Source organism: Mustela nivalis (genome assembly GCF_964662115.1).
Source record: "Mustela nivalis genome assembly, chromosome: 5".
NCBI classification, from domain to species: Eukaryota; Metazoa; Chordata; class Mammalia; order Carnivora; family Mustelidae; genus Mustela; species Mustela nivalis.
This window is the reverse complement of record NC_139024.1, coordinates 21,823,764-21,847,214: the sequence shown is the minus strand read 5'-3', so window position 1 is coordinate 21,847,214 and position 23,451 is coordinate 21,823,764. Positions and strand designations below refer to the sequence as shown.

At 38.4% G+C, this 23,451-nt stretch overlaps 3 protein-coding genes across 8 annotated transcripts in view; 1 reads left to right on the top strand and 2 right to left on the bottom strand.

Moving 5' to 3' along the window:
• Window positions 1-2,891, bottom strand: part of WASF1 (WASP family member 1) — a 59,905-nt gene extending 57,014 nt beyond the window's left edge. For 3 of the 6 annotated variants that reach the window (XM_082731936.1, XM_082731937.1, XM_082731940.1), the window contains exon 1: window positions 2,421-2,891. The gene's annotated coding sequence lies outside the window, so the exon portion shown is untranslated. Of the gene's footprint in view, window positions 1-2,333; window positions 2,382-2,420 lie in introns of those variants that run through there. The other 3 variants (XM_082731938.1, XM_082731935.1, XM_082731939.1) reach the window with 3 other exon arrangements.
• A 481-nt stretch (window positions 2,892-3,372) lies between these two features.
• The window catches only part of CDC40 (cell division cycle 40), a 49,356-nt gene continuing 29,277 nt past the window's right edge, over window positions 3,373-23,451 (top strand). Inside the window, exons 1-3 of the mRNA XM_082731932.1 lie at window positions 3,373-3,619; window positions 14,372-14,458; window positions 21,192-21,321. Coding sequence (XP_082588058.1) covers window positions 3,431-3,619; window positions 14,372-14,458; window positions 21,192-21,321 — 406 coding nt within the window. The 5' untranslated portion in view covers window positions 3,373-3,430. The remainder of the gene's footprint in view (window positions 3,620-14,371; window positions 14,459-21,191; window positions 21,322-23,451) is intronic.
• METTL24 (methyltransferase like 24) overlaps window positions 12,060-23,451 on the bottom strand; it is a 145,566-nt gene continuing 134,174 nt past the window's right edge. Inside the window, exon 6 of the mRNA XM_082731982.1 lies at window positions 12,060-12,176. Coding sequence (XP_082588108.1) covers window positions 12,066-12,176 — 111 coding nt within the window. The 3' untranslated portion in view covers window positions 12,060-12,065. The remainder of the gene's footprint in view (window positions 12,177-23,451) is intronic.

The window sequence follows — 23,451 nt, the reverse complement described above, 5'->3', positions numbered from 1 at the left end:
TGAAAATGAAAAAAAAAAGTGTAAAATACTGCATCTGAATATGGAATTATTTATAAACCTAAGCAAAACTCCATACCACACCTTACAAATGTAAGATGTAAATGTATTTCGGATCATGTCATCTGTAAATTTTTCAATGAAAAAAGCCTTAATGTTTTTTAGGAAAAAAAAATTTTATTTTTACAAACGGAATTCAAGATTCTACTTGTTTATTATCAAGTCATATAACTTTTTTCATGAATATGAACTATATCCATAGTTATATCTACATATAGGTATTAACTACAATACCTATTAAATTTGCAATCATTAAAAACTCTTTATGGATGAGAAACATTTTTCAATTTATAGCCCTGTATCTCCAAGGCAAAATTCAATATAAATCAGCCATTCTAACACGCCAGGTGATATTCTAATGACGTTTTTATCTTGTATTTTACCCTGAAATATTTTCATTATCCATCAGTTAAAATATCTAAAAATTTAAAAGCATTACGAAAACATCTTTATTGAATTTATGCATACTACTCAATGACATAAATGGGTACTGTCTCCACTTACATATAAGGAAACCAAGGCACAGAGGTGTCCATTTTGTAAATTGCAAGGTCATTTCCTAACCAAGCACTGATTCTACACCATCAAGTTATAAGTGCGCCACTTCCAAACGCCGTAAAACAATTACTGTACCTTAAAACAACTGCCTCTGCAATGCCTATGTGCAATTCTGTTTTATCAAGAGGGTTATGGCAACAAGCTTAAAGGAGAAAAGCCAAAGGGGAGGTTCACAAGAAAAAAAAAAACCAAAAAGGAAACACTTATTTTTGGCAGTGAATCATTTATTTTTAGGTAAGGAGAGGTAAACAGTTTTTAACACAAAAATCAAGTAACCAACAGTTGCTTCTTCCGTTTTCAAAAAAATATTCCATCTTTCAGGTAGTTCGTGCAAAACTGGAGCCTGTCCATCCTTGGAGAGAGAAGTTAGAAAAAAAAATAAGAAAAAAAAATCCACAACAAGTAATTAAATACATGGTATTGCAAAGAACTGAACGAAAAATAAAATTTAGAGAAATTTGCGAATGCTCATTATGGCAGTTGAAACCCCACCTTAAATGCCTTATTAAATGCTGCCTTTCATTCAACTGAAAGCTATGAATAGCAATAAAATATTACCGAAAGATAACAAAATACAAAACTTTTTTTTTTATCCAAAACTTGAGAAATTTTCTATCAAGTACCTTATTCAAATATTCGCCATAAATAAAAATACTTCGCTAACAGAAACTTAGAACATATGGGAAAAGCTGTGACGGAGAGTTCAAAGACAGACTGCATTTATAATGACGAGATAGCACTATCAACAATTAGATGAAAGTTACCTATCACACATATTGCATTTAAGACCATTAGATGGGTTGAATAACCAATAAACCAATTACCGCACAAGAAATAAGACTTCATACGTGAATCTTAACACCAAAGAAAAAAATTAAATTTTCATCCAAAGCGCACCGTACACAGAAAGGGTCAGGATTAGACTGAGTCACATTAAAGTATCTAGTCTAGCTAGAGATTAGTTAATTAATCGGCTGTAAAACAGGTTGTGAATGTTCAGGTCAGAGGTGCTTTCTTTTCATCATTATTCCAGTTCAGCACCCGAGCGCATGCAAGAGAAGGCGTCAGAGTACCGAAGCTAGGGGGCATGCTGTAGCAAGGGGAAGAGAAAAATGGGAAAGGTGCAATGGATGCTGCATAGTTGAATAATTATCTGGGTGGCACAATGGGCGAGTCCTGCCGACCTCGGAGCTGAGTAAGCGGCTCCCTAACTCTGCTCGAGGCACTCCCCCATGACCACGCATCGGAGGCGAGCGACCTCCCCGCCTCGCCCCCTCTTCGGGGGGAAGAAAGGGATCCCCGCACTCGCTTTACCTTTATGTCTGTAATATAAAGACGCGCGGCGCAAACACGCAAACGCACCAGCCGGCTTTACGGAGCCTCCCGCACGTAGCGCCAGCGGGGGCTTCTCTACCACCCGGTGCTGCAGCCGCCCCCAGAGCGAGCAGGCAAGGGGGTGCCCGGCCAGGGCAGGGGCGCTCAGACGGTGGCACCTCCAGGTGAGCCCCGCAGTGTCCCCCACCTCGAGCAGCCTCGGGCGGTCCCTGCAACCGAGACCCAGGCGCGCCGGCCGGCGGCTGCCGTCTCCCCTCGGCAGCCCAGCCCGGCTGGCGGGTGGGCGGCCGGAGCTCCGGAAAGCCGCGAATGGGGGTGGGGGCCGTCGCGGGGGAGGCGCGCCCATCCCCGTCACCTTTGCCGGGCAAGAGCGCCACACACACCTCTCTCGGTTCTGGCCGGTGAGAAAGAGTTCCTCTCCCAGCACCCTCTCCGCACCAAATACCAATTCCTGAGAGATTCGCGCTCACCGTGAAATCATGGGGGTCTTGCCTTACCCCGTCTTCATGCTTCGGTGGCGGCCGCCGGTCCCCCCTCAGCTCCCGGGACTCCACCTAGAGCCTCCAGGAGCGACAGGCTCCGGCGTGGAATCGTCTCTGGGCAGCGGCCGAGGCACCGGACTACTGGGAACGCCGCCTGCGGCGCCCGCCGGTCGCCGGACCCACCGTGTGCTCGACGCGCGAGCGAACAACACCGAGAGCCGCCGCCGCCGCCGCCGCCCCCCGCCCGCCCCCTCCCCGCGCGCGACGCTCCACAACCGGGCGCCGGGATCCGCGCCTGAAGGAGGGGGGACCGCTGACCCTCGCCACCTAATCTCCCATCCTTCCCAACAGGAGCTATTCTCCACAACTCAGGGTCTTCCAGCTTAAGATTCTGGTTTTCCTCTTCAGCTCCCAGTGCCCAGGTGCAGCCGTGGTGGAAAACTCAGCCTCCGCCCACCCACCCAACAGAGGGAATGAATACGGCTTCCCCCCCATTTCCTGAGGCTGTTTGGTATTGCCCAATCCTCAATTTGGGGGAAGGGGACGGAGAGAACAGTGCTTGGCCGGGGAGTGAGGGAAGATGATAGCCAATTGAATGAACCATCCATTCAGGGGAGGGGTCAAAGAGAGGCCTGCCCACTCCGCCCCGCCCCTCGCTCCAAACTACATTTCCCATTGTACCTCTCCAACTTCCCGCCGCGCTGCACGCCGGGAGTGTGGGACTTTACGGCCTCAAGGTATTTCGGAACTCGTAGTCTTTAATCAGTCCACAAAGGTCCTGAAAGTTAAAAAGGTATTATAATTCTCTTTCCCTAGATCAATGCTTTCATATTCTCGGTTCTCTTCTACGTATTCAAGTGCTAATTAGTGTACAATTTAAAATTCCGTAAGTGAATTCTTACCAAGGAAGTAAATACTGTGTGTTATGGTCATCTGTCAGGACCTGGAAGCCGCTCCTTCCGCCCGGGCCTGGTCTCCGCAGAGGATCTGGTGCCGTCATGTCGGCTGCGATTGCAGCTCTGGCTGCGTCCTATGGTTCGGGTTCAGGGTCCGAATCGGACTCGGACAGTGAGGGTGGTCAGTGTTCCCTACCAGCCGCCGACTCCCTCATGCACTTGACGAAATCAGCTTCGACCAAACCCTCTCTGGCAGTGGCGGTGGACTCCGCTCCGGAGGTGGCAGTTAAGGTAAGCTCTTTGGTCACTGATGCAGTGCGGGACTTGTCTGCTTCTACTCCAAAATCCGCAGTCTCTCATTAGCCCCCGGGTTCCCTCTTCCTCGGTGAGGGGACTTAAGTTGCTGACGCTCGGATCTCTTCTTCCTACATGCGTCTTCCTCGGGAGAAGCCGGGACTTGGAAGTTCGGGACAGCTCTCCCCGGCTCCCTGCTCTCGCCTCCCGCCAGCAAGCAAGTGGGGAAGGGGAGTCGGGTTGTGAAATTTGAATTTATTGTGATTGGGATGTGCCCGGGTAGAGCAGGTTTCAATTAGAACTTCCCAAACTAGAGTGTGTATCCTCACTTGAAGTGAGTAATGGCCCGGCTTTGTTCTGTTTCTGAAGTCAGAACTCAATTCTGATGATCGACCACCTCTGTGAACTTAACAACCTTCTCTGTTTCATCGCCTGTACAATGGAGATCATTTTAGAAGTACTATCTGTACGAGAGGGTTATGTAAAACTTAAGTGAAATGATACAAACGTAGGTTATAGTACAGAACCTAGTATCTAATGAAAGTACAGTAAATGTTAGTTTAACCCTCGTGATTGTATGTGTCAAAGAGTGACAAAAGCCCTTAGGTTTAAGAAACAGTGTGCTTGATCCCAGTTGAGGAAAGTGATAGAAGGAGACATTGGTTGTATTGATCATTTAACAAATATTTACCGAAGACATGTTATTTGCCAGGAACTATCCTAGGGGCTGAAGATGCAGAGGTCCACAAGCCAGACATCTTTGCATACATGCTAGTGGAAGAGGCAGCCCATAAAATGTGAGCAAATAAAGTGGTTACAGATTGAATTAAATAGTATGAAGGAAAAAATAAGAGTTCTGTGATAGGGAAGAAGATAGGATTATGACTTCCATAGATTGGTCAGGGAAGTCCTTTCTGAAAGAGTAGCTTTGAAGGAGGAGGAGAAACCAGCCATGTGCAAGACAAGGCAAGAGTTTCCAAAGAAGATAGCAAGCTTGGAGATGACAAAGAGCCTAGTGGGTTTGAAGATCTGAGGAAAGGCTGGTGTGTCTAGAGCCAGAGGAAAGCATCTACCAATTGGTAGTGTACGCCCAGTAGAGCCTAATGGGGGTGATCAGAAGTTCAAGATAGGGTGATGGGAGGCAGTGTGCAAAAATTACTTTGTACTTAAGATGTTTCCTATAGAATTGTCAAATCAGTATGTTGTATACCTGAAACTAATAGAACATTGTACGCGAATACAATAAATTTTTTTTCAATAAAAGAAAAATCAGACAAAAAGAAATGTTCCCAAGGCAAGTCTTCTGCAAGTTTTTATGAATTTTACTTTTTATTAATAGAATGGTATGAAAGAATGCTTAGGATCCTCCTATCTTTATGACAAAATAAACTCTCCAAACTTGTTTCACCCACTCCAGCAGCCTCCCGAGTTGTCATTCTTTGCACAGCTTAGCTTTTTGGAGCTCTCAGTTCATCTCATTTTCTCAACCAAGTGCAACCTAGCCTCTTAGGAAACTACTTACTCTCCCTGAGAAATGTTGAGAACTTGTCAGGTTCTGCCATCTGACTTGAATATCTGTATCAAGTGACACTATTAAATAGGTCTTGTTTCTTGAAACTTTCTCTCCCGTGGCTTCCGTAGAGCCATGCTCAGTTTTCCGAAACCCTGCTCTTCTGTGCTCCCTTGTATGTTTCCTTTGACTCTGCCCTTAGTCCCCCTTTCACTCCTCATATTCTCTCATGCCTTCAACTTCAGTCTGTGAAGTCTGTTAACCAACCATTTTAATTTTTTTTTAAGATTTTATTTATTTATTTGACAGAGAGAGATCACAAGTAGGCAGAGAGGCAGGCAGAGAGAGAGAGGAGGAAGCAGGCTCCATGCTGAACAGAGAGGCCGATGCAGGGCTCAATCCCAGGACCCTGAGGTCATGACCTGAGCTGAAGGCAGAGGCTTAACTCACTGAGCCACCCAGGTGCCCCATGGTGTGAACATTTTTAATACTATAGCTTGATCTTTTGGTAGGACTTTTTCCCTCACCCCTTATTGTTGTTGTTAGTCAAGAATGTTGCAGCTATTCTTATCCCCTGTAATTCTATATACAGTTCAGAATTGACTTGTGGAGTTTTACTAACATCCAGGTGGGATTTTGTTTGATTATAGTGAACCACAGATCAATTCGGAGACAATATTGTATCTATTCATTTCTTTAGGTTTTCTTTAGATTTTTAATTTCTTCCGAAGTGTTTAATTTTCTCCATCAATATCTTGCAGTTTTGCTGCCAGTATTTCTAAGTGTGTCTTATTTTTATGCTAATATATTAATAAATAGCATTATTTTTTCTACTTATTAATTTAACTGGTCTCACTACTTACATAGTTATATCTGCTGCAAGTATGACAATATCTTTCTTTGACTCTATTTCTTTCATTTTTTTTCTTGCCATGCTTGCTAAGTTTTCCAGAATGATCAAAAGTAAGAAGGTGGAAAAAGAATATATCCAGCAAATACTGAACAACAACAACAAAAATAAGTGCCATTGGTTGTATTAAGATAAATAAAGTAGACTTCATAATGATACAGGTTCAATTCACAAAGAGGTATATGGCAGTTTTAAATTCATGTGCATCTAATAATGTAACCTGAAAATATTCAAGTAAATATTGATAGAACTACAACAAAAAACCGACAAATCTACCATCACAGCAGAGATTTTACTATACCTTTCGATAATTGATAGAACAAGCAAAAAAGAAAAATTATGAAATGGTGAATTTGAACAACAAAATTAACAAACTATGTAAAGGGTATGAAGAACTTGCACTCAAAGCAGAATATTTTTCTCAAGCACTAATAAAGCATTTTTTAAAAGCTGACTATACACTAGGCCAGGCACTGGTGAACTTCAGTAAAAGGCCAAATAAGATTTGAGGCTGTGCTGGCCACATACAGTCTTTGTGTCATACCTTCTATTTGTCTTTTTTGAACAAGCCTTTAAAATAAATGCCATACTTAGCTTGTTGGTACAAAAACAGACTGTAGGCTAGATTTTCCCCATAAACTAGTTTGGCAACCCCTCTAAATCATAAAATAAGTCTCAATAATTTTTTTTAAAGATCTCATTTATTCATTTGACAGAGAGGAAAGTGCAAACACAAGCAGGGAGAGCAGCAGAGGGAGAGGGAGAAGCAGGGTCTCTGCTGAGCAGAGAGGCCCCATTCAGGGCTTGATCACCAGGACCCCATGATCACGACCTGAGCTGAAGGCAGAAGCTTAACCGACTGAGCCACCCAGGTGCCCCAAGCCTCAATAAATTTTAAATCATGTTATCGCATTCTCTGACCATGATGCTTCTAAGCCTAGAAGCAGTTAACTGTAAAATTCCCGTATTTGAAAATTATAAAATTGTACTTCTCAATAACCCAGGGGCCAAAATAAAAAAATAATGATAAGGGAAAATACTTTGAACAGAGCAATAAGGAAAATCATACTCCTCAGAACTTGTGAGGTGCAGTCATAGCAATATTTTTTTTTAAGTATAGTCTTAAATACAGGTAATGGGAAAGAAGACAGACTTCACAGGAAGTTAGTATGCTAGGCATCCATGCTTGGATTGATTTTTTTTTTTTTTTATCATTCCATCCTTTTCCAGTGCTGATTTGTAAATTATGCCCTCAGTTTCTGCTCTTCCGGTGGTTACCCGTAGACATTAAAACCTGAATTAATCAGTACTTTGTCTCTTACTGAACAGTACAAAAGCCTTAGAATATTTCAGTTTTATTAATATTGCCCTACCCCTGCTTTAGCTATTAGCATCCTGTATTTTTCACATATATTTAAACTTCAGAAGATGACCATAAGCCAAGCTGATTCTTGCATCTTGTATGCAAGAGATTGCTTTTTTCTCCTTATAGTGCATACATACTTCATGTCCTCTTGTGAGGGCTAACTGGTGGCAAATGCTTGTAGTTTTAGTTTGTCTTTTTTTTTTTTTAAGAGTTATAATTTATTAGAGAGAGAGAGAGTGATTGAGCGAGGCAGGGTGGGCAGAGGGTAGAGTGAAAGAATCCCAAGCAGACTCCCCACTGAGCATAGAGCCCCACAGGAGCTGGATCCCATGACCCCGACCTGAGCTGAAATCTAGATTTGGCCTCTCAGCTGACTGAGCCATCAACTACATGCTCCCTCAGTTTGTTTTAAAATGATTTTATTTAACCCTCTTTGACGATCTTTTCACCAGGTTTAGTTTACTTAACGGGCAGTTTTTTCTCTCAGCATATTTAAAATATTTTTTCTTTTTTCTTCAGACTGCTTTTAAGACGCTTACCCTCTGCCCCCTTTGTGGGGGGTGTGGTTTCAGTCTTCACGTTCATTATGGGATACCCTGATGTGGATTTCTTTTTGTTTGTCCTGCTCAGAATCTGTGGGGTTTCTTTAATTGGGAATTGATGGGTTTGGAGTGTGTGGATCTTCAGTGTTTCTGGAAAGTTCTCAGTTCTTATCTCTTCACGTATAATTTTAGTCCTGTTCTCACTTCTTTTCTGCTAGGACTCCAATCAAACATATTTGTTTACTCCAGTGTATGAGAACAGTTATTTTCTGGTTAAAAATGTATTTTAATGCAACACTGTCAGATTTGGCACTTTGGAATCATGTAATGAACCCTATTGGGTTGCAAGAGTTGCTTGTTGATTGACTTTAAAGTTAAAAAAGTAAAAGCAGGCCTGGCTGTCTCTCATTGTAGTCCATGAATGTTACTTTTCCCGTATGCATTCCCTGCTTTAACATAGCCAACTTGAGTAAAATGAGAATTCGGCCTCTAATTTCTTTATGGGTGATCTTTCTTATACTTATGAACTTCAACTAGATCACTTTTTTCCTCTGCATTTATTAAGGGCCAAACCCAAAGGATATCTTTATGTGAATTTCTCTTCTTTTATCTCATCCATGTAAATGTCCATTGTAGGAAGTTTATTCATTTCTACTTTCTTGGGGGGGGGGACTATAAATTAATACCTCATAATGATTAATATTTTTTTCTGCTTTTAGTTTACAGAGTGCTTTTCCATCTATCATGTACATGAGTAAAACATGGGAAAAGGTCTCAAAAGTAAATATTATCTCATTATCCGCAAATTAGTTTGATTCAACAGAAGATAACCCGTTCAAACTTATTTGACCCATAGGGTACCCTTCACTCACTGCACTTTAATTTTTTGGATAATTAAAACTGAATGGAAGTCCTCTGTAATTCTGTGGTAATTTCAATTGCATGCTTAATTATTATTAAACTCCTCTTGGGTATTAAAACAAGGTTGTGATATTGTCCAAGTTTTTCTAATTAAATGTATAATTAATTAAAAACTCTTCATTTTCTGGAGGGTTGTTCAATTTGTTCTACAATTTTAGCAGGAACCAGAGACTGGGACCTATATATATTTTTTATTAGTTGCCACGGATGTGTATATAAGAGTAATTCTTTTTAAATTATACTTTGCCCTTAAAATTTGGTATCTCATGGCACTCTGTTCAAAATAATTCAAATTCAAAATACTCCTAATCGGAAAGATCTGATAAACGACATTTTAAAGTGGTTCTAGCAAACATATTCTGTGAAATCTACTGGGGAGGTCTGAATGTGGCTAAGCCTTGTTAGTTTAAGCAGTTTACTCTAGAATTGAATATTGAGAAATGCATTTAATTTAATTTTTATGCAGTTGAAGCCATTTGTATATGACATTTTAATTTTATGATCCTAGAATTTTTCTACTCAACATTCCGCAGATACTGTCTCTAATCGTTGGAGATTCTAGTGTGCATTCTAGGGTAGTAAACAGTTCACCCTCGAACAATGAGAGGTTAGAGACAGCAACTCTCTCCCTTCCCCCCCTCCTCCCCGAGTATTACTTTGACTACTCAAAAACCTAACTACAAATTGCCTACTGGTGACAGAAGCCTTACTGATAACATGAATAGTCAATTAAAACATACTTTGTCATGTGTATTATATACTGTATTCTTACCTAAAGGAAGCTAGAGAAAAGAAAATGTTACTAAGAAAACCATAAAAGAAAATACATTTATAGTACCGTACCGTATTTATTGAAAAAAATCTGCCTACAAATTCAAACCCGTGTTGTGCAGGGGTTAACTGTACACGGATCATATTTTAGATGGCCTCGCATCTGAATCCCCTTCCTAAGAGTCTTAATGTGAGGAACAGCCCTTGCTGCCCCCAGCCTTCAGTGGTGAAAAGCCCAGATTCTCATTCTCCCAGCTCCCTTTCAGCTAAGGCTCAGGACAGTAACTTAGGCTGAGCAGATAAAGGCACGCGCCTAAATTCTAATCTAAAACCAACCCACAAAGAAGCAAGAAAAGAGAATATGTTGAGTGGCAGTGGCGGCCAACGTCTAGTTTCCCAATTAGGCCAGTAGTCTCAACAGCATCCAGTGACAGCCACAGTGGTTTAGTGATGATGTTCAGGAATGGTGAACTCTCGTCCTCAGCAGACTGCTTCTGTGATGTGCTTGATTTTTGGTTGGGATTCCTTCTGTTTACCCACCCTATTTGCCCAAACCGAGTCTCTACCCTTCTTGGCAATTCCAAGAGAAAAGATGAGATACTCAAAAGGATTCAGTGCTATTTAATTGGTCTGTAAAGGTTTTTCGCCTGTTTGCAGTGAAGAACCCTGACTCAGAGTCTGTCAGTGATTTTTTGGTTTATTGCTAATTGGATGTCTAACATCGTTCTTTGTGGTTACTTGAAATTTTTTCCCCTTCTCATTTATTCTGTTAGCTTCTTGGGGTCAGTGACTTAATGTTGCTAGTGCTTATTTCATAGAAGTGCTATAGGAATTATATGAGACAATATGAGACGACAGTAAAGTCGTTAAGCACTATTTTTCATAGTGCGTACCCTCTTCTAGCAAACTATATAATTCACTTGGTATATTGTTTATTGCATGTCTCCCCCACAAGAATATAAGCTCCACAAGGACGGGGAGTGATATCTGTTTCTGTGGGCCTAGAACAATGCCTGACACACAGTAGGCACCCAGTCGATATTTGTTAAATGTATAAATGAATTTGAAGTTGCAACACTTGTTTTGTGAAGAGGCCTGTGCCCCCAACTACACAAAGAAAATAACATCAGTTGTGAGTTCTAACATCTCCCACCAACTCCGAACATCTATCCTTGTCTTTGTCCTCTCTGTTTCATCTCAGAGGACTCGCCTCTTCTCAGAGGATAACCTTCCAACTGTGCTGGCTTTTTTCCTGGGTTTCTCCCTACTTTCTCTTATCCTGTAGCTTATAATTGACTAAATCTTGACTTAGTCTTTCCTTAAGGAGGGAAAAAACCAACTTAATTTTCCCTCAAAAATTCTTCAATCTGGCACCCCATATCTTCTTTTCTTTATTGCCAAATGTCTTGAGAGAGTAGAAATGATTACTGTCTTGTTTTTCTAAATCCTTAGTTATAGTTCTGTCTCTTACGACTGCTTTTCCATTTTCTACCCCACTATCAGAATCGCTCTGGCAAAGGTTTCATGTGATGTAATTGCCAAATTCAATGATCTTTAGTCAACCTTCATCCTCTTTCTCAATGGATTTGACTCTTTCTTTTTTTTTCAATTTAACAAATACTTATTGAACAGGCACTGATTATGCTGCATTTTACTAGGCAGGGAGGATTAAAATGTTAGTAAAAACCATGTGCAACAAGTGATACAATATCACAGTTGCTATAAGGAATTATGTAAAATGATTGTAGAAGAGCAGTTTTCCTGAGTCAAGAGAAGGGAAGGTAAAAGAGAAAATAAGATGATGTATTATCAGACAATAAAGGGAAATGCATAAGAAACAAAGACAGTAATATCGCCAATAGCACAGCTAGGGTGAAAGTGCTTGATATTTTTAAAATCAGAGATTTATCTAATAAGGCAAACGTGGGAGTGTACTACCAGATAAGGAGGTATTATAATGGATGAGACAAGATATGATGCAGTCTTTACTCGGATAATGGGGATAAGGATGAGAAGGCCAGTAGAAGTAGGGTTGCTGGAGAACTATTTCAGAGATAGAATCAGTAAGACTCAGTGCCTTATTTGTTACTGAGTAAAGGTGGAGTCATGGAATGAGACATAGCAAAGTGTTTGATGTGGTAGAACATCCATATCATGTAGTTCAATGGGCAGTTAGATAATATGGATCCAGAGGCCAGGATTGTGGTCAAGGTTGCAGATAAAAATTTGAGGAGGAGATTGAAGTCCTGAGACAGATAAGGTAAAAATATGGACAGTTCTAAAACTAGAGAGGATGGAAGTCCAAGGGAGTCATACCCGAGGAACCCTATCTTTGAGAAGTAGAGAAATTAAGTTGCCTGCTTTGGGTGATGGATGGTTTACAAATGGTAAAATTTTGGAATACTCACTGTGTGCCTCTAGTACTATTTTTTGTTGTTGTTTTCTAGTCTTTGTTGTTCTGAGTCTACCAGGTCTTCACTGGTCAGTGACATTGCTTCTTCTCCACCATCACTATCAACTTCATGATATCTCACCTTTTAAAAAAATTATTTGATATTGCTTTGAATTGTGTTTTGTATTATGTAGACAGATGTATGTTACATTAGCAAAAGGCCAACAGAATAAAGAAGGTGATATGGTAGGGTTGATTCTAGGGGTCGAGGATACATGTGTGCATTTGAAATCCAATCTTTAGTAAGGGATGTAGACAGTAAGTACATCTGTGGCAGATGATGATAAATATAATGGACAAAAATAAAACAAGGTAAGAGGAAAGTAGAAAAACTGAGACCTGATAAAGGAAAGAAAGCAATCATGTGGCTATGTAGGGAAAGAACATTCCAGGAAAAGGAAATAGTATATGCAGAGACCTTGAGGCAGGATCAACCTTTGGTGAATTCTAGGAATAGCAAGTGAGCCAGTGAGGCCTGAGTTAATGAGCACTGACTGGCACAGCACTTCGTGAAGATGGAAGTTTGTGGGGGCAAGTTTCACAGGGGGCGATCATTCTGAAATCTCAGAAGAGGAGGCTAATTCTCAACCAGATAGATTCAAACATCCTCATTTTGTAATAGCAGTTCTGTAATTCTACTTGACCGTAATGTAATTCAGAGATGATATGTAACTTCCTTAAAATTTTCAAAATATAACTTGACTGCCCTAATTAAAGGAAAAATATATATAACCTGCTTCATATGTGAATTAAACACGTATGAATAACATGTTTTTAATATGTAAATACTCAGGCAGGACAATAAAGGAAGATAAAATCCCCTATAGCACTCCCTGGGGAGCCATACTTACTCTCTGAGAACAACTGATAATGAGCCTTTGGCCTTCATTAGGCTTTTACTCTGAGTGGAGAAGTTACTCGAGGGTTTAGAACAGGATATTATTAGAATATTTTTTATTAATTATTTTTATTAACATATAATGTATTATTTGCCCCAGGGGTACAGGTCTGTGAATTGTCAGGCTTACACACTTCTCAGCACTCACCATATCACATATCCTCCCCAATGTTCATAACCCAGACATAATACAATATTTTAAAATCACACAGCTTCCTGCATGAAGTGAAGCTGTGGGTGGACAAGGGTAAAGCAGGGATCCTGGTAATCAGGTGTGAGATGGTAAATTAGACTGTGAGATGACCATGAAAGAGGACTTGAGAAGTGGTTGAACTTTGGATGTATGTAGAAGGTAGAGGCTTTGCTGATGGATTGGAGATACAACAGGAAAGATAGAGGCAGCGAGGATAGCTCTGGGAGTTTCTGCGTAAGCAAATATAAGGCTGGATGAAGGCACTGGAGAAGGGGGGAATGGGAAGTGAGATATAGCAAATTTGAGATGTCTGTTAGGCATCCTGGGAGAAAAGATGTCAAGCTAAAAATTAAATACACAAGTCTTTAGAATTCAGAGCAGAGGCCCAGGCTAGAGATACCAATTTGGAATTTATTATATTTATAGCAGGTGGTGTAGTTACACAAAATAGAGATCACCAGTGATTCTGTAGTGGACAGGAGATTTTTATGTTCATTAAACTGGGGGGTGAATTTCAGAAGGTTGAAACATTGGCATAGAATGTAAGATATAGATTTAGAATATTAGGGCCCTGACAACTTCTGTAGCCCAGAACCTGTGCCATTCAGGTTTGCTGAATAAGGAAGTAGTTGTCCTGAATTTGGAACCAGAGGTTAGGTCTTTTGAATTCATAAAAAAGAGGACTTGGGCTCTCTTAATTTAAAGCTTTGAGTAGCTTATTAGCCTATTTAGAAATTTTTAATTTGTTCAGGTGGGATAAAATCAGCATTTTTTTTTTAAGATTTTATTTATTTATTTGACAGAGAGAGATCACAAGTAGGCAGAGAGGCAGGCAGAGAGAGAGAGAGGAGGAAGCAGGCTCCCCGCCGAGCAGAGAGCCCAATGCGGGACTCGATCCCAGGACCCTGAGATCATGACCCAAGCCGAAGGCAGCGGCTTAACCCACTGAGCCACCCAGGTGCCCCAAATCAGCATTTTGGAAGGAAAAAAATACTGTTATGCATTCTAACCTTTATACCTACATACATTAATTTTATTAGTCTTTGAGTATTAGAGTTATTAATCATATGGTGTTAGTACAATAATCATAAAATTGGTATTAAAATAGCTAGTGTGACCTTAATATAGTTTCCAGAATAAAATGATTACTTGCCAGATCTTTAATGTTTGTTTGGTTTTCTTTTAGGAAGATTTGGAGACTGGAGTTCACCTTGACCCTGCTGTCAAAGAAGTTCAGTATAATCCTACCTATGAGACCATGTTTGCTCCTGAGGTAAGAAGACATTCTATTCAAGATTCGGCCTTTTACTAAAGCATTTGAATTATACATAAGTAGATAAACAGTTGGTGAATTTTTCAGAGTTTTCTCAAGAGAGTATGCTATTTAAATTTTGAAAAAATATGTCCTATTATATGCCAGTTATATCTCAATTTTTAAATAAAAGGAAAAGAAAAATGTACTTTTTAAAAAAAAGATTTTATTTATTTATTTGACAGAGAGAGAGATCACAAGTAGGCAGAGAGGCAGGCAGAGAGAGAGGGGGAAGCAGGCTCCCTGCTGAGCAGAGAGCCCGATTCGGGGCTTGATCCCAGGACCCTGAGATCATGACCCGAGTGGAAGGCAGAGGCTTAACCCACTGAGCCACCCAGGCGCCCCAAGAAAATGTACTTTTAAAAATCCACTACTGTTCATCTACCAACATACAACATCTGACAGAATGGAACAGTGCCTTTCGAAAAAAGAAATTTTTAAATATCTGATTCTTAGACAAGAATGTAGTTAACATCTTCCTCAGTTTTGTTTAAGGAGTATTACAAATTACCCATAAGGGAAAAAGAATTTATTATTAGCATCATCAGTGCATAGTGTGTTGTGAAACATCTGGTTACAAATGGTCCTGTGCTAAATGCTGGGAAGAAATGCCTTGCTAACGTGTTCGCTGCTCGGTAGTGGTCACAGTGTGTATTGCCTGCTCTGGGTAAGATATCTTATGATGGTGATGATAATGATGGTGGTGATGATGAAGATGGTGGTGATGGTGAAGATGATGGTGATAAATGGTGATGGAAGCATAAAGAAAATGAGGAAGGAAGAAAGGCCAAAAAACAGTGAAAATTGTCCATTTAGGAAAGTCTTAGTGTAAAAAAATAAATTCCTAGCTATTTCATTTTTATAAAGGAAAGAAGGCCTGATTGAGAAATAGAGATGCCAAAAAATGGTCATTATAAAACAAAATAGGCCTTCAGTAGTAGGGTCTTTAAGAAATACTTTAAAAATGGGGTATGGGGTCATATGTTATTGCAACTGGATAAAGAGGTACTTTTTAATTTTTTGGTTTTCTGGCTTGTAGTCACTTGTCCTTTTTTTTTTTTTTTTTTTTTTTTGATAAAGCAGAGTCATAAAGCTGTTCTGTATAATTTGCCTGCTCAGGTTTCTGTAGTTACTTAGAATATGGCCAACGATGTCAGTGGTAGTATTTAGACAGGGCTCCGGCAGTTCCCAGGGTGTCTAGTAAGCAGAGATCTCTTTCTCGTACTGCAGCACATTTTAAATCTTATTTTATTTTTCTTAAATCCTTCTAGCCTGCTGAACCTATGGACTGTTTCATAACCCTTGGTACCATTTTAGCTGGCACAGTGACGAAAGGTTGTATATTACATATATGCTTCGTGATTTTTCAAATGAAAAGTGCCTACATAAAATAGGGCCACTAAATGCAGAAAAAGAAAATTTGGAAGTAGTGTGGTGTGTGACATTCTCATGTCAGTGCATTTTATATGAAGTCTCTTTCTCTTCCATTTTTAGACTTTTGCATAACCAATATATTGCTGTGTGACTATAGTTTTTGAAATTTAGGAGATTAAGATTTTTTTGGTGCTACTGGTGTGGCATTAGGCCTATCATCCTCTTTGTGAGATTACCAATCCTTTTAGTATTCTGAGTTTTTTTTCTCATGTTAGGGAGCCTCGCATTCAAAATATAAATTAATTTATGTTAGAACACTAATGCTTGTCATCAGTTTAAGAAAAGAAAGATGAGGTGGTCAAATGAGAAAAACATTACTATTTTTCCTGGTTGCTAAATGAGCTTACTACCGTTGAATTTTATGACTAGGATCTGTATAATTTGACAAAGTGTGGAAAGGTGTTAGCAGGAACTTTGCTTGATGAAATTCACGTTCCCATATGTTGAGAATCCATTGTTGGAAAAAAGATACAGTCCTTCTCCTCAAGCTACTGTTTACCAGAGATGATCCGTTCAGTGTTGTTTTTAAAAAAAGATAGAGACCAGACTGTTTTGTATATGCCTGAAGTGGTATTCAAGTTAAGGAAGAGATTGTATCTGATTGTGAAGATAAGAAAAAGTTGCACAGAGGAAGAACTATTTAAAATAAGGAATATTGGGGCACCTGGGTAGTTCAGTGGGTTAAAGCCTCTGCCTTAGGCTCTGGTCATGATCCCAGGGTCCCCACATCCGGCTCTGCTCAGCAGGGAGCCTGCTTCCCCCTCTCCCTCGGCCTGCCTCTCTGCCTACTTGTGATCACACTCTCTGTCAAATAAATAAATAAAATCTTTTTTAAAAAATAGGTGATAAATAGATTTTTAAAATTCTTATTAAAGAGTGGCATAATCAGAGCTGAATTTGTAGGAAGGCTAATTTGATTAAGGGTTTGCATGATGGAAAAGAACAGGAACAGAAACTAATAAAATGAAACTGTCATTTATTACTGTATACCAGGTAGCATACTGAGGAATTTATGTATTTGTGTACCTTATCTCTTTTAGTCTTCACAATAATCCTGTGCAATAAGTATTCTAATACCTGTTTTGTTTCGAGGAAACCACGTCTCAGTAACATATTTGAGAATGTGAGTTCATGTCACTCCTAACGATTGCTCTGTGTCTGGAAGAGCAGTTTGCAGACTGTTACGGGGTTTACATGTCACACCGCTATGCACGTACTTTGACTTTGCCAGTTCAGTAAATTAACTGAATTGACTATTTCATTTTATAAAATATGTTTTTCCCTCCCAACCAAGGACTTTTCCAAAATGGTCTAACTTAGTATCCAGATAAGCTTTCTCAAATTACAGACAGAACTTGAAGGATACTAGCCATTGTTTTAGTCCGCTGCTTTTCTTCCTTTCACTCCATCCTTTTTGGATTTACTTAGAGAAATGTGTATTTGCCAGCTTTTGTAGACTCATATAAAACCCATAAGCCTCAGGGAGATTTTCAGATTTAAAATAATAGTACTTTTAGGAATGGAAAAAAATACCAAAATTGAAAGAAAAAAATCTTATTTTTTGTTAAAAATCTGGCCAGAGATTTTTTTTGTTTTGTTTTGGCCAGAGGGCTGTTGTAAATACTAATGTTAGAGTGAACTTTAGAAATCAGATAGTTCAGTTCTTTTATTTTGTAGATGAGGAAACTGAGGCCCAAGGTCATAAAACCCACACTAATAAAATATTCTTATATTAATAATATTTAAACTGTGCTCTTATGTCTTAAAAGATCAAGGTGTTCTGCCAATAAAATTGAATGGTGGTGATCTTTTCCAAATTTGTGGAAAATAATTAAGTTATTCAAAAGGCCCTTCTTACCTTAAAGTCTGTTTATAAGTATTTAAACATTGATGACTACAATAAATATTAATGAAAAACTTACCAGCAATCTAAGTATTATATGACTATTAGTTCAGTAACTTGGGGGGGGGCATTCTATATGTAAACTTATTATTATGATTTCATACAGTCAGTTTTTACCAGTGTAAGTTTTCTTAATTCCTCTAATGTTTTACTACTAAGACATTGACCCTCAAGCATTCTACCTTCTGAAGACTTTTGAGAGCCACAGCTTTACAATACACAGGTTTCTTAGATTTATCTACCAGTGTCTTAGCAAATTAAAAATGCTTTCCTCAGGGTCCCTGGGTGGCTCAGTCGGTTGAGCCTTGGACTCTTGGTTTCAGCATGGGTCGTGATGTCAGCGGCCGTGGGATCTGTGTGGGGCTCCAGGAACCGTGGGGGATCTGCTTGGGATTCTCTCCCTTTGCCCTTCTCCCCACACACGCATGCCCTCACTCTCTCTCAAATACATAAATAAGTGAGTTTTTTTTAAAAATGCTTTTCTCTGGACGCTTAAATCACTTAAGCATCTGCCTTTGGCTCAGGTCATGATCCTAGGGTGCTAGGATTGAGCACAGGCTCCACAGGAAGCCTGCTTCTCCCTCTTCCACTCCCCCTGCTTTTGTTCCCTCTCTCACTGTCTCTCTCTTTCTGTCAAATAAATAAAATGCTTTCCTCCTACTATATAAATAAATCACTACTTCACTCAGGTGAAAGATGTAAACATACTCATTCAGACTCAGGAATATCCTGAGTCTGAATTATGAAACTTAAATACGTATATTTTATATGGGAGATTAAGATTATAATTGACTGTGATGTATTTCAGTATGGTCTTAACTAAAAACTGTTAAATACTCATACCTAATTAACTTAAATATGTATTTTTAAAATCCCTTGAATGCAAATTTACTTTAAACTTAGTTAATTACCAGCAGTTTAAAAAAACTGAAAGTCAGCTTTGTGTGTTTTTTTATAGGCTTTGTTTTTATTTTTTTTAAAGATTTATTTTTATGTAATCTCTGCACCCAAAATGGGGCTCAGACTTACAACCCTAAGATCAAATGTCGCATGATTTACTGAGTCAGCTAGGCACTCCTATGCTTTGTTTTGTTTTTTAATGGTTAACCCAGAATTTTAAAAAGTGCATATTCACAGAGACCAGGAACATCTGGGACACATAATTTTAAGTAATTCGGAAGAGCTGAGTTCTGCTGAGTAACATTCTCTCCCTTTCTTTGTTGGCGTTTATTTAATGTCTCTGAGATCAGTTCCAATAGCTGCTGGTAACCAGGCAGTTAAGGTGAGCCAAAAGTACGGAGATCCTCCCCCAACCCAGCTTCCCGTTAGAAGATCTTTTTGTTGTCACAGCTTAAATATCTGTAAAATGTAATAAATTTGTAATAAATTTCATGACTGAAGAAGTGACTGTAATTGCCAGCATTCAGCAGTCTAAGTGTTTTTCTCCCCTACATTTCCGCCCAGCAGCAAGGAGGTTCTAATGTGGGCTATGAAGTCTTAGCACTGTCCTTTATTATAATTCAGAATAAATAGTAGTGAAAGTTTATAATTCAGAATAAATAGTAATGAAAGTTAATGAAAATTGGATATTTTTAAATTGAATCATTTTAAATATAGAAGTCGAAGCTGTCAATATAAAAGTATTATAGTAATTTATTTTCTTCTGAAGCAAAAAACCATAAGGCACATGTAACAATTAATTTCAGATTTTTGTGCATAATATAATGTTGGTATCTGGAGAAGGCAGCATTCTGCTTAAGAGAGGATCAATAAGTTATATTTATGGCTCTTTGAAATGAATCATAGGAAAGGTGGTTTCTAATGGTAGTGACTAAAGATGTTCTAACTTCGAAATACTTCATCATGACAATATACCTACAGAGCTCAAATAAAAATACCTTGTCTAATTCCACAATTTCCAAAGTGGGAAGTTCACTTTATTCTTCATTTAAAAAGAAAATACAGGGATGCCTGGGTGGCTTAGTCTGTTAAGCATCTGCCTGTGGCTTGGGTTATGATCTCAGGGTCCTGGGATTGAGTCCCATGTCAGGCTCTCTGCTCAGCTGGGAGTCTGCTTCTCCCTCTCACTCTCCCTTTGCACTTTTCCCTCTCTCTCCCTCTCTCTCAAATAAATAAATAAAATCTTAAAAAAAAATACAAAGTTGGATTTTTCCATTACCATTAAATAAATATTTTTAAGTTAATAGTGCTTGATATAATCTGGTACTTTTTTACCCAATTTTTTAAAAAGCTACTATGATTGACATTTAAAGAATGTTACAATGCAGTGGAATCCTAAACTAGGGTTTCTTCTAACCTGGTTCTACCAATTAAGACTAAAACTCCTGACATGAGGACAGATAAAATACATCATCTTTAGTTTTTTTCCTTCATTTCTAACATGAAAAGGAGAATACTGCTTTAACTTTCCAGGATTTTTTAAAAAACTGGAAGTCAGTTTTGTGTGTTTTTTATAGGCTTTTTATAGATCTTTTATAGATCAAAGTAAATAACATTTAGAAACCGTTGTGGAAGCATTTATAAACCAAACAGAGAATAATGTACTAATTTGTATAAGACTTGTTAGTGTGGCTTTTCACAGTAGAGAAATTTTATTTTCATTTATAATGTCTTTTCTGGGGACTTTTTCAAGCATTTTACTTTTATTTTCTATTTCCTATACTCTGCCTCCAGTGGGATTCTGAGTAATCTTTACTTCATTAGTGCTTTCTATATGCCAGGCATTATGGTAAATATTGAAGATTTTAAGTCTCTACTTTTGAGGAACTCATAATCTAGTGGAGAAGAAACATGTATCTTTTAAAATTACATCATGGTGCCATTATTGAAGTAAAGTCACCAAAAATCATCTTTACAAATTAAAAAAAAAAAAGTCGCCACAAAAAAATCCCAAATCAGGATTTAGACAAAAATACAGTTACTTTCAATTATCAAGAGCAGCACTGTCAAATAGAACTTCCTGCAATGGTGGAAATGTATTAGCCAATAACCACATGTGACTCTTGAAGTCTTAGTTTGGCTAGTGTTACTGAGGAACTGAATTTTTACTTAATTTAATTTACTTAATTTAAATTTAAATAGCCCCCACCCCCACCCCCATAGACTTAGGAAAGCTGGATTCCTCTCTTTCTGATGTAGGGGCTGACAAACAGTGCTAATCACTCATTGCCCCGCTGCACCGAACCATGTGTGGGGAACATGTTCCTCAATAGGAACCCAGTATATCCCCCAATAGCCCCTAATGATTTAGAGTTGATAATATATTGTAGAATAATTCTAGTAATTTTAGCTTTATATATCAGAACTTAAGTTTATTTTTTTCTTATAACATTGCAGTTTGGACCAGAAAATCCCTTTAGGACACAGCAAATGGCTGCCCCTAGGAATATGCTTTCTGGATATGCTGAACCAGCTCATATCAATGACTTTATGTTTGAACAGCAAAGAAGAACGTTTGCCACATACGGTAAGGTGATTAAGATTTACAGTTTCCAGTTTGACACACTTTTGTGTGAATAATCTGTTTTATCTTCTTTTTAAATTTACTAATCCAGTTTCCTTTTAAGGTAGTGTATTTCCTTAAATGCATCTATATTTATACAAATGGAAAGATGAACTCATGTTTTTAGCTATCATTCTAAATATGCTGTTATTTCTGAGTACTAGAAATATTCTGTGGCCTTAAAAACAGAATATTCTCTGTTGTGCTTGATAATGAACACTTGTTATTGAATGCCCATCATATGCAGATTGCTGTTGAAGTTGGTAAATGACCAGATAGTGTTAAGAGGTTACTTTTATTTTTAATTCCAGTATGGTGAACATGCAACGTTATATTAATTTGCAGTATAGTATACAGTATAGTGATTCAACAGTTCTGTACATTACTCAGTGCTCATCATGATAAGTGTACTCTTAATGCCCTTCACCTATCTCTCCCATTCCCCCACCTCCCTCCCTCCTGGTAACCACCAGTTTGTTTCCTCTAGTTGAGAGTCTGTTTTTTGCTTTGTCTCTTCTTTGGTCATTTATTTCTTAAATTCTGCATATGAGTGAAAACATATGGTATTTGTCTTTCTCTGACTGGCCTATTTCACTTGACTTTATACCCCCTAGATCCATCCACGTTGCTGCATATAGGAAGATTTCATTGTCTTTTATGGCTGAGTAATAGTCCAGTGCATATGTATTACATCTTCTTTATCCATTATCCGCCAATGGACCTTGGCCAGCTTCCGTAACTTGCCTATTGTAAATAATGCTGCAATAAACATAGGGTTACATATATCTTTTTGAATTACTGTTTTCATATTCTTTGGGTAAATAGTAGTAGAATTACTGGATCCTATGGTAATTCTATTTTTAACTTTTTGAGGAACCTCCCTACTGTTTTCCATAGGCGCTGCACCAGTTTATATTCCCACCAGTGGTGCATAATGGTTCCTTTTTTTTCTGGATCCTTGCCAACCCCAGTTGTTTCTTGTGTTTTTGATTTTAGCCATTCTGACAGGTGTGACATGATACTCATTGTGGTTTTGATTTGCATTTCCCTGTTGATTAGTGATGTCAGGCATGTCTCCATGTGTCTGTTGGCCATCTGGATGTCGTCTTTGGAGAAACGTCTGTTCATGTCTTCTGCCCATTTTTCATCAGATTATTTGTTTTTTTGGCACACTCTTTTTATTGTGTTATTTAGTGATGGACTTTATTCTTTATTTATTCTCAGATCTTATCTCTGAAATGTTTTCTTTTGTTCACTAAAGGACATCAGGAAATAGAATGGCTACAGATTCATTGTGTAGAATAATCATATCCTATCAGTGGTAAAATTTAAGAAAGTTAACATGCACACAAGATTGGGAATCTCCTTTAAAAGAAGATGGTCTTTATAACGCATTGTGATGCGTACAATGCAGGATAACCATTTTTTGGACTGGAAGTGTCCAACCCTTCTAGGTGATTTCAGAGGTACATAGTCTTAGCTTTTGGCACACTGTCAATTATAACTTTGTCATGGTGAAATATGATCAATGAAATATGACAATCTTTACAACCAATTTCCAAGACTATATTGTGATAAATCACTAAGACTATCTGTACTAAAACTTTAAACTACTTTACAGTGAATCAGTTTACATTATTCTCTAAAAATTAGAAAAAAAGTAACTTTCCAACATAAGAATAATTATGTAAATTATGGTACAGTCACAACATAGTGCTTAAAAATGACGAACTGAGATTACATATTAACACTGGAAAATGCTTATAATAGAACACCAATAAAAAGGTAAGACAAATTTTTCAGTATAGAATGATTATAGTACAGAGTAACTTGGAGAGGGATCACATGTAAATATCAAGTATATTTACACACAAAAATCAACTTTATTGAATCATGAGTTTGTTATATTAGTCTATAATGAAACAGACTTTTAAAGACTTTGCTTGTAAAGGACTTAAGCAATAATTTAGAGAGCTATGACTACTTTAAAACAAAACAGAAAAGAAAAGGCTTAAGTTTATCTGATATCTATTTTCTTTCTTAAATTATCCTATAGTAAGAATAAGCATTTAAAACTACTCAGTTTGGGGCTCC